The 11782-nt window shown below is 38.8% G+C and overlaps 1 protein-coding gene and 1 long non-coding RNA gene across 9 annotated transcripts in view; one reads left to right on the plus strand and one right to left on the minus strand.

Annotated features, from left to right (window-relative positions):
- The window catches only part of mybpc2a (myosin binding protein Ca), a 73431-nt gene that overhangs the window by 60885 nt on the left and 764 nt on the right, over positions 1–11782 (plus strand). For all 8 annotated transcript variants that reach the window (XM_087243339.1, XM_087243341.1, XM_087243343.1 and 5 more), the window contains 9 exon segments: positions 836–1024; positions 1128–1262; positions 1371–1538; positions 1742–1830; positions 1923–2118; positions 5679–5818; positions 9552–9711; positions 9844–9980; positions 10094–10280. In XM_087243339.1, the coding sequence (XP_087099465.1) occupies positions 836–1024; positions 1128–1262; positions 1371–1538; positions 1742–1830; positions 1923–2118; positions 5679–5818; positions 9552–9711; positions 9844–9980; positions 10094–10280 (1401 nt within the window).
- On the minus strand, positions 372–5681 carry LOC147845652 (uncharacterized). Its single transcript, XR_015480953.1, has 2 exons — positions 3542–5681; positions 372–3445 (listed from the first exon to the last, which is right to left on the minus strand). It is a non-coding gene; the product is annotated as an uncharacterized LOC147845652 (long non-coding RNA).

Raw genomic sequence — 11782 nt, forward strand, 5'->3', positions numbered from 1 at the left:
CTGGGTTGCTGGTTCGAACCTCGGCTCAGTTGGCGTTTCTGTGTTTGCATGTTCTCCCTGTGTTCGCATGGGTTTCCTCCGGTTTCCCCCACAGTCCAAAGACATGCGGTACAGGTGAATTGGATAGGCTAAATTGTCCGTAGTGTGTGTGTGTGAATGACTGTGTGTGGATGTTTCCCAGAGATGCGTTGCGGCTTGAAGGGCATCGGCTGCGTAAAAAGTTGCTGGATAAGTTGGCGGTTCATTCAGCTGTGGCGAACCTGGATTAATAAAGGGACTAAGCCGACAAGAAAATGAATGAATGAATGAACAATCACCTCCCTCGCCATAGTACTGTTCAAAATAATTGCAGCTTTTGTGATTTGAAAAGGTTTTTCAAATCACGTTTCAATTTTAAAATCTATTCATTGTGCAGGTCTAATTCTGGCACACAATTTATGTTTTGTATCTCAAAAATCAGTCTATAAGTTTTAATATCCTTTCTGAGCTTATATACTGTAATTCTGAGGGTATACATTGCACAATTATGACATTTTTTAAATTTTGTGATTATTTGTTGTTACAGGTTTATATCTCACATTTTTCTTCACATTAGGAGATTATATCCTGCCATCATGTGTTCATATGTTACAATTATGAGTCTATTTAAAACAACTACACCTTTACCTACCCTTTTGGACCTTTTGTCTTCCCATTTGACTATTCCTAGTCATTTTTTGCTGTTCTGAATTGTAACAGTATACATGACTTAATAATAAAATAAACCATTAAGCAAGATAAGAGTTGTCTTTTCAAATGTGTGGGAAACCACTTTCAACTTTGGCTGTATTTCCAGGTTACCTGATGGAGAGGAAGAAGAAGGGCTCCTCCAGGTGGACAAAGCTGAACTTTGACATCTACGAGTCCACAACCTACGAAGCTAAGAAGATGATTGAGGGTGTGTTCTATGAGATGAGGGTGTTTGCCGTTAATGGTATTGGCATCTCCCAGCCCAGCGCCAATTCTCAACCCTTCATGCCCATCGGTTGGTTCTTTATCAGACAGCCTGCGGTAACGTTTGGTTTATTATACTTTATTCTAACAATCTCAGTTGGCATAAATCCCCCTGCTGTCCTATTCCTTCATAGCTCCAACTAGTGAACCAACTCGCCTGACAGTGGACGACATTACAGATGGCACCTGTGCTCTAAAATGGCTTCCCCCTGAGAGGATTGGAGCTGGTGGTCTCGACGGTTACTTCATTGAATATTGTGTCGAGGGAGGTGAGCCATCACAACCATCACAGTGACGTAATCGATTTTGATCTTTTTTTGACATGTTTATATATCTTGCTGGTTTGCCGCTTACTTTGCCGCTGGTGCAACTTACAGCCACTGAGTGGGTGAAGGCCAACGAGACACCCGTTGAGAAGAATAGTTTCAGGGTCAGAGGGCTGCCTGTTGGAGAAAAGATGCTGTTCAGGGTGACAGCTGTGAACAGGGCTGGCCTTAGCCCTTGGGCTGTGCTGGCGCAAGCTGTCACCATTCGGGAGATTGTTGGTGAGACTCATACATGCCTACAAACATACAAAAACACAACTCTTGGTCATCTAGATTGCTCACTGAAACCAAAATTGTCAGCATAGATCATAGGCAAATCAGACTTGCCTATGACGCACTGAACATGATGTAAACACCCCACTCTCCATTTTGTCATTTTCAGCATGTTTTCTTCTGTCTTTTCTCCTCCCCATCTCTCTCAGAGAGTCCTAAAATCCGTCTCCCACGGCATCTCAGGACTAAGTTCATCAGACAAGTGGGTGAGAAGGTCAACCTTGTCATTCCTTTCCAGGTCAGTCATGCACATACATTCTTCTGCTCTGAACTGAGCGGTGCTACTTTGCTGTTGAGTCTCTGGTCTTACACCATGTCAACTGTTATTAGGGCAAACCCCGTCCGATGGTGACCTGGCTGAAGGATGGCGCACCAGTAGACACTGGGCTGGTGAATATCCGCACAAGTGACAAGGACACCATCCTGTTCATCAGGCAGTCAGCCAGAGAGCACTCTGGTCTGTACACCCTGTGCGTGCAGATTGAGAACATGAAGGACAAAGCAAATCTTGAAATCCAGATTGTAGGCAAGTGTTCAAATCACAGGTGCCAATTTCAAATCCAGAAGATGTAAACAGTAGGGATGGGAAGTTTGGATCATTTTACTGACTCAGACTTGAGTCTTGTTTATTTCAACAAACATTTATTAATTTATTTTTAGTCATTTCTTTAAATTTGCCAAAATATCATTAATATGTTATTATGAGTTGCTTTCTAGCACATACAACTAGCCCAACGTTTGATCACACTACAAACAAGTCATAACTAGAATGCCATAAGTAAGAGAAAATAATCATTTATTGTTTACCTGGTCTATTGTCTATGATGGTATTTTTGACTCTTTGCTCAGCTCTCCTCTTCATGTTTTCAAATTTAAGTGATTGGTTTTCGTGACACTGACAGTCACATATAATCTTAACCAATGCACACAGTCTAAGCCAGAAGGATACATGATAAAGTTCACCCTTTGAGTCTTTGGGATTTTGAGTCATTCATTCATCACGTGGACAGCATGTAAAGAGTGATGAGACAAACCGAGGACTCGAGAGATTAACAGATCAAATCTTTTTCCGGCTCTAAGTGAAGTTTATTTATAGACTAATTTCGAGAGGATCACACACTTATGATTGATGTGGATTAGCTAACGTACGATTCACCAATTAGACAATTCCTAACTTAGTATAAATAACCAAAGTGTCTTACCTTAGTCATCGTCTTGAAGAATCCTCCCTTCGACCCCCTCTCCCCCTCTTTTCCTCTATAGGGCAGCACGGCGGCCCAGTGGCTAGCACTGTTGCCTCACAGCAAGAATGTCTTTGGTTCGAGTCTTTATCCGGCCAGTTGACATTTCTGTGCGAAGTTCATGTTTTACCTGTGCCCGTGTGGGTTTCCCCCAGGGTTCTCCGGTTTCCTCCCACAGTCTAAAACATGAGACATAAGTAAATTGACTGAACAAAATCAGCACCATAGATGAAATTTAACCAGCAGCATATCCTCATAGCTCAAACTCTCCTCTCGCCCTGCAAACAAGAGGAGGTCCGGGATCAAGGCTCTTATGAGCTCAGGGCTCTCTCCAGGGACAGCATGCCAAACAAGCTTTATTACCAATCATCAGCTAAGTGTAAACGCTTGAAATGCATATGCTTCTGTCTTTCACGTGATGAATGAAGGACTCAAACTGAGGACTCGAGTATTTAACGGATCAAATCTTTTTCTGGCTCTTAATGTATATGATTGGCTTCTGTCTGTCATGTGATGAACGATGGAATTAAACCGAGAACCCAAGAGATGAACAGATCAAATTTTTTTTGGCTCTAAATGCATATGATTGGCTTCGGTCTTTCACGGGATGAACTTAGGACTCAAACCGAGGACTCGAGAGATGACCGGATCAAATCTTTTTCCGGCTCTAAATGCATATGATTGGCTTCTGCCTTTTACATGATGAACAACTCAAAAGACTTGAAAAATGAATGAAAGCACCTTTGAGAGAACTCATGGTTCCCAAGTCACATTGAACATTTGTTCAAAATGAACGAATCATTCAAGAATGACCCATCAGTCGGCGCAATAGCCTAGTGGTTAGCACGTCGACATATGGTGCAGTAGCTTGTCAGGGCGTCCTGAGATGGAATCACGGCTCGAGGACATTTCCTTACCCTACCCTCTCTCTCTCTCTCTCTCTCTCCAACTTCGCTTCCTGTCTAAATACTGTCCTATCTAATAAAGGGAAAAAGGCCAAAAATAAATCTTTAAAAAAAAGAAAAGAATGACCCATTAGTAGTGAAAAGCACAAAATTAATCAGTTTCATCCTACTGGTAAAAAGAACCAATGCTAACATTGTGTTTCATGATGTGCAACACAAACAAAAACGTTTAGTGTTTCATGACTCTTTAAGTGACTACTAGTGTGCAATAGTGACTTAGTCAGTAATTAATGATCTTTTAACCACTTTCCCTTTTTGACCACCAAAAGAGCGATAGCAAGCTGTAAGAGGAGAAAAAAGTCAAACAGAACTGTGAAAGGACCTTGAGGCCCCAAGCGATGTTGTGCGATATAAACACTGCCCGCTAGGCTGTCTCTCTGAATTTTTTCAGCTTGACATGCCGTCATAAAAATGCATTGCTCATGGCTAGATGCTCAGAAAACGGCATGAGATGTGATTAGATGACCAAAGACATCTGTCACAATGTGTACGGCGGTAGTCACAAAATGTGCAGTTTACCTTAATAACAATCCTGATGCAAAATATCTGAGTGAGCCATTCCTAAGTTGTATTTTAAGGTGATAGTTAACTTGAAATTAACATTTTTGACCTTCAAGCTGTTTTACCATGGATGTCATTGAGTAGTATCAACTACCTGATTACCAACATTATTCATGCATTCATTTATTTTCGACTTAGTCCCTTTTTATTATTCTGGGTTCACCAAAGTGGAAGGAACCGCCAACTTATCCAACTTTATGCAGCGGATGCCCTTCCAGCTGCAACCCATCACTGGGAAACATCCATACACACACACACACACACACACACACACACACACACACACACACACATACACACACACATACACTATAGACAATTTTTAGTCCAATTTAATTTACTTATACCACTTGTCTTTGGACTTGTGGAGGAAGCCCACGCGAGAGGGGAGAACAAGCAAACTCCACTCAAAAATGCCAGCTGACCAAGCCGAGGCTCGAATCAGCAACCTTCTTGCTGTGAGGCGATTGTGCTACCCACTGTGCCACCGTGATGCCCTACCAACATTATTATTCTTTAAATATCTTCCTTTATCTTCAACAAAACAAAGAGTTTGGGGTGAACCATTCCTTTAAGTTTGTTGAAGAAGCTGCTCAATAATTTGCGGAGATCACTCACATCAACGTTATAGACATCGCTAGATGACAAATTTAGAGGATTAAACGGCAAAGTTCAAAAGGTTTATTTCCCTGCGAAGTGAAGCGTTTGTCTGTTTAAATTTGCAATCCTGAGAAAACTGTTTGAGGATCACTTTCAAAAGTGACACTAAATTTCCACCTCCTAAACTGTCAGAAAGGTTTCATATTAAACAGTTACACTTTTCACCGAAATCGAGGATGTCATAGGTCAGTTCGGTTGCAGGGATTATTCTGCGGGGTGTTGTTTGGATTATTCCTGGTGTTGAACGGGATTAGGATAGGATTAGGGGACACTCACTCTGTGTTCCCGCTGGGAGGTAAGCTAATGAGAGTGCAAAAACCCTTCAGATGAGCCAGACAGCCATTTAGTCACAGTTTGCTGCCAGCATCCCAGCAGCCTGCCCAGGATTAATGCCAACCGCTCCCAGCCGCAAACTCGAACTCTCTCGCTCTCAATTTTTTTTTTTTAGTCTTGATCTTACTATCCCTACCTCACGCTCATGTGCTCAATCCCTCTCTTTTTCCTCCTCCTCATTATTTTATCCCCCTTTCTTTTTATCATTCCTCTGCTCACTCACTTGTAGCTTCTTCTCCAATTAGCTCATGATAATTAGTCTCAAATTAGAAAAGTGTAGCGGTGTCAAGCTCTACAGCAATTTTTTTCCCATTTCTTTCCCATAGACAAGCCTGGGCCACCAATGGCTGTCACAGTCACTGATGTTTGGGGCTTCAATGCTGCTTTGGAGTGGAAGCCTCCAAAAGACAATGGCAACACTGATATTATTGGCTATACCGTCCAGAAGGCTGACAAGAAAACCAAGGTAAACTCAGATTGGGACCTCTTAGCCAAATATACTATATGTTGACATTCCTTTCTAATTAGCAGGTTTGGTTAGGTCCCTTAAAGTCAGCATGAATCAGAGGTTTCTGAGACTTATATTTCACTTTGATGATGTACTTCCAATTGAAACGGAATATTAATTAGGGGTGGGACTTTCTTTTTGTGCATTATTCCTTCATAGCAAACTAACAGTAAGAGGGACATGGTTAACTCTTCCCTGTTGATGACCGCTGACCTACTTTCTGTACGATCAAAGTTTCACGATATGAATTTCTGGTTTTGAATTTTAGAATATTCAATTTGATGTTCTGAATTTCTAAATCTTGAAGACTTGAAACTGTATTTTTACAAATATGATTTCTGAGGTCTTTGAATTCAGAACACAAAAAATTGAAGTTTGAGAATACGTCAAAAAATTCTGCCTTAAATTAAATTGTCTAAAATTTCAGATGTTCAATATTCAAGTTATCAAAAATTTATTTCAAATTAAGAAAATCAAATTCAAAACAATTTTAATGCCATAAAAATTCTGATTTATTAAATTACAATTATTAATAATTCAAATCAACAAAATTCAAATTCAGTTTGTTTTGGCATGTTATTAGCTCCATACAGGAAGAGTGTAGTTTTAATGGACTTTAATACCGCACGCTGTAATTTCATGATTCAAGTGTCTGTGGTCCTTCACTGACTCAGTAGGTACAGAGAATAGTGTCAAACAGTCGTATGTTTATAGACTATCCTGTCGCAAAATGAGGCGAAAATCCTACATGACAGTGATTAAGGTGTTTATATGTCTGTACTGCACTTCAATAATGTGACTAAAATCGGCATACTCCACATGTCCACTTCTTTTTAGTTTGATTATGACTTTAGTAGGATTAAATTATCAATAATTGCTGTTTACATGGTAGACTCTTAATCAGACTATTGACCTTATTCTCCGCAGACGAGCGGGCGCTGCCATTTGAATCTTTTTGGCACGAGACTTCCGGTCTCATTCACTTCCATTCATTTTTAGACATTAAAAACTGCTCGTTTCATTGTTTGATGTTGCAAACTGATATTTCCTTGTTGTATTATTCTACTTGGTCTGTATAGTCATGCAAACATTTGTTTGTAGAGCAAGTAGTTTGACCGTTTTTTGCCGTTTATTATTCCTTGTCATTTCTCCCAAAGGCGACTGAAACGGAAGTTCTAAGACAATCGCGAAAACAGGCGCTCTTCCGCATTTGAGAATAAGGTCAATAGTCTTAACCGTATTAAAATTAAATTATTGGTGTCTATGTCCACATATGTGTGCTAGCAAAATAAAAAGTAAAATTTTGCATTTCACAAGATTTTTAAATCTAAAAATGCATTACATATTTACAATTAAGTAAACAAATGTTTTTTTTAGAAGATCTGTGATAAGTTAACTACATGCTTAATTACGATGCCTAATATCAGTCAAGAACAACGTACAAACGCTTTCTTCTGGAGACTGATCGTGTAATGCTAACTAGAAAAAACACGAGGGCACAGAACACAACTTTGTTCTCTGTGTTCTTAGAATTGACAAACAGACATACAGTCTTGTGTAAAAGAACTTGACTCTTCTGCATCAAATATTCTTGGATGTTGCACATTTTAAATAAATAAACTCTCCTGAATGTTTGTAGGCAGCCTATGCTTTGGATAAAAAATTAATACACTTGTGCAAAAAAAGAAAGATTTTTTCAGGCATGCTTATTACAAGAATCATTTGATGACATATTTTGAAATGTCTAGATAACTTTGCCAGACGTTTTAAGTTGTTAGAAGATCAATCGTTCATATTTTGAAAACGATTTTTGGATACGATTTTAAAAAAGAAAATTTTACCATAGTAATTTTTTCTATTTAAAGAGCCCCTATTATGCATTAAAAAATTGTCATATTTTGGTTGTAGACAACTTTGTCAGACATTTTAAGTTGTTAGAAGTAGATCAATCGCTCATATTTTCAATGATTGATCTTCTAACAACTTAAAACGTCTGACAAAGTTGTCTAGGTTTTTGTTTTACATTTTTAGCATAATTATTTATTCAATTTAAAAAGGTAATATTTTGGTTTTGGGGTCTCCAACACCAGTCTGATATGCATGCAAGGTCATAAAAAACACTTTCATTGTCTTATAATATGCATTTATTTTAATCTTATTATTCCAATGACTCCCATATGATTTGTTCATTTGTTCCCAAACTCCTCCTTAGCGCGATGCTAATCTGCACTGACTGGTCCGATGACCCAGTCAGTTGCGTTTAGTCAACTATGTTCAGCGTAAGAAAATTGCCCACCACAGCTTATCAGCATTGTTGAAATAGAGTGCAGAGTGTATGTGTGAGCCCATTGCAGGGGTGCTCTATTCTGATTGCTCTATAGAGATTGCTCTATTCTGAACCATGACACACATTCTGTATTAATCCACACAGTGGCAAAAGCTGAACTATTTTGAAACTTGATTGCCGCACGCGTGTAGGAAGAGCTGACGGTGGCCATAGCAATGACAAACGACAGTGGATCGAGCTCACAAACGGATTTAACTCTGTAAACAAAGCGGCACATGTCCATTTTTTTTAGACACAATATGAGAATATTAAGAGTTAACCAGATACAGTACAAGCCTCATGGAGTGGTTACAAAAATCAAAACAATAATACACATTTTGCTAGAAAACAAGGAGGCAACCGTTTTAAATCGAGCTTACACTTGTGAAATGGAGGAAGAAACTAATCCATGAACTGTGTACTGTAAAGTTCCTGTCAAGCTCTGACAAAGTCCCATACATCAATAGTCTTTTCTGATCCTTCCTTTAACAAACGGCCAACGAATCCCCCGTTGTTAGCATGTACATTGCTGAAGCACTCGTCAGAAAAATGACGAGAACAGCAAAAGTCTGGGGATATAATGCGCAGGTATTTTGCAACAATAAACTTCAACCACTGACTCTTCACAGCCTCATCTTTGGGTAGGGAAAATAAAACTAACTTTACCTCACACTTCAGAGCACAGCATCTTCACAACATGATTTAACCATGATCTGCTACAGTGTTTGTCTTCTCTTTTTTTTTACTACAGTGTTTGTGGGTAGGGGTTTCAATGTTCCCAGGTCTGCACCGGCAACAAATGGATGGAGCTTGAGTGTCGATGTCATGCTTTTACAGATGAATGAATAGTTTTAAAGATGGCACTTTCAGATTTAAGCTGATATTTCACTTCGCTTAGAGCTGTGTTACACACTGCAAGGAAGGTAATTTTTAAAAACCCATAATAGGAGCGCTTTAATTTCAACTCTATTCGGAACAGGCACGATGTTTAATGAATAAATATATTTAAGATTTAAATATCTATTATGCAAAACAATGGTGAAAATGGTTTCACGCATATTTTGAAGTTATTTGAAACAATAATTAAGAATATTTTTTTGTATATAAAATTTAAGAATCTATAAAATTACTTTTGTTAATTACATTTTTGTGACACCAAAATAAGACATTCTAAACATACTATACAATGACAGATACTTAGATAGCCAATGCAATGCACAGGGCAAGTATACTCTATTTACTGATTGTTTCCCAACATACTTTTAACCACAACGGCAGTACAAATGTCTCTTTTAAGTTTCTCCACTCGGAGGTTCTTTATTAACAAGCCTGTTTCTCCACAAATCTCTCTCTTACTTGCTTTAGGAGTGGTTTACGGTTCTTGAACACAATCGCAGGCCGAGCTGCACTGTGTCTGATCTGGTGATGGGGAACGAGTACTTCTTCCGTATTTTCAGCGAGAACATCTGTGGCATGAGTGAGGAAGCTGGCCTCAGCAAAAACACAGCTGTCATCGCCAAAACAGGTACCTACATGGCCTTTAAAAATTCATCTCCAAACACTGAATATTGCATTACATGAACATTATTGCAAATTGTGTCTCTGAAGTGATATGCAGTATGTAATGTGCATTCCTCTAACTGTCTCTTTCTTTTAGGTCTTCAATACAAACCCCAACCCTACAAGGAAAAAGACATGAACAGCTCTCCGAAGTTTATCACTCCTCTGGTGGACAGGTCTGTTGTGGCAGGTTACAGCGCTGCCATCAGCTGTGCCGTCCGTGGGTGCCCGAAAGTAAGTGTTGGCATAGTGCGTGACTAAATAAACCCATTCACCCATGCAGACGTTTTTAAGCCACTTAAGCGACAATGCTCTCTCTTTCTCCTTCTCCTTTGTTCTCCTCCCAGCCAAAGATTATATGGATGAAAAATAAGATGATTATTGGAGAGGATCCAAAGTTTCTCATGCAGAATAACCAGGGTGTGCTGACTTTAAACATCCGTAAGCCCAGCTTGTTTGATTGCGGAAAGTATACATGCAAAGCCATCAACGACCTAGGAGAGGATGAAGTGGAGTGCAGGCTGGAGGTTCGAGGTATGGCCAAAAGCATTTGTGGGCTCCATCGTGTAACTCTGACTTAAATGTTTAGTGAAGCACAATATATTGGCCCAATCCCAATTTGAATCCCTACCCCTTTAAATTTTACGGCTAAGAAATGGGACATCACTACAACTTCTGCACACACGTCATCCTATGTCATCTCGAGCTCGTACTTTATATGAGATCGACGATAGTGACTGCTGTAGTTATTCTAGTTGCGTTATTGTTTTGGTATTTATTTTCAGGAAAGTCAGCAATATCATGTTATCGTAACGATAGAATGTGGCAATATGATCGTAACTGAAACTTACTGTGCATTTACACCGTGGCCATATTCATCTATGTAAACAAACGAAAACAACATTAACATTATACCAAACAATGTATAAAGTTTATTTCCAGTCACTACACTAGGGCTGGGCGATTTGGCCTAAAATCAAAATATCGATTAATTGAACATTTTAACTTGATTACGATTAATCACCGATTACTTAATTTTTTGCCCTCATAGTTCATTGACAAGTATCGTATATATGCTCACATATTACAAGTGAAAGATTTTCGAATGAAGAGTGAACATCAATGGTGAACAACTGAAATTAAAACACACATTTCATTAAACAAAATAACGTTCAATGTGTAGTTAAATTTTTTGAAAGGTGTGCTGATATGCGACCGAAAGAAGCCTGCGCCAGACCAAATGCATGCAGAAATATAAATCAGCCCAAATCAAGCGCAGTCATGTAACTCCAGACGCAGTAGGGAAAATAATTAAAAAAATTGACTTGGAAAAATTTGATCGATTATGGGTGCTGAATGTCGATTTCGATTACTTTTTGATTAATTGCCCAGCCCTACACTAGACTTTTCTGACAAGGAATTCGAGTGTCATCGACTGGCAGATGTGAAAGTTTGTTGTGGGACTGCTATACAGGAGTTATTATTATGGATTATAGATAGCAAAATTTAGCATTTTTTATTTTAGCATTTTTTTATGACAGTAAAACACGAACGCGGTTATGAATGTATTAAAACATTTTTTAATACATTTTTTGTTGTTCAATTTTTTGTTGTTAAAATTCATAATAATGGCAAAAAAATTGCTAATTTGTGCATCACTATGTATTTTTCTGAATTTATGCGCGAAAGAGGCTTTAGATTGGGATCAACATTTCAGGCTGTTTTGATTTGTTTGATCATGTCAGCTTATGGCACATGTGAGCAAGCAGTGCTTCTGTTTTAGCAGATTTTTCCAATTGATTCTGTACTATGTAAAATAATGTGCACTGCCACCAGTTAAAATGTGGATTGTCTAAACCTTCTGTCAGAGGTAATCAGAGGAAGTGTTGCGTTATAAATTATGGAAAATTCCATCTAGTGTAGAGAATCTTTAAGGTACGATTAGGTTTAAGGATGCTTCGCAAAAATTGACTAGCAAAACTCAAACGCTGCAACAGGAATTTGCATCTGGAGATAAAAGTGAGGTGAAAAATATC

The sequence above is a fragment of the Danio rerio genome, chromosome 3 (assembly GCF_052040795.2).
Source record: "Danio rerio strain M-AB ecotype USA chromosome 3, GRCz13ab, whole genome shotgun sequence".
Lineage (NCBI taxonomy): Eukaryota > Metazoa > Chordata > Actinopteri > Cypriniformes > Danionidae > Danio > Danio rerio.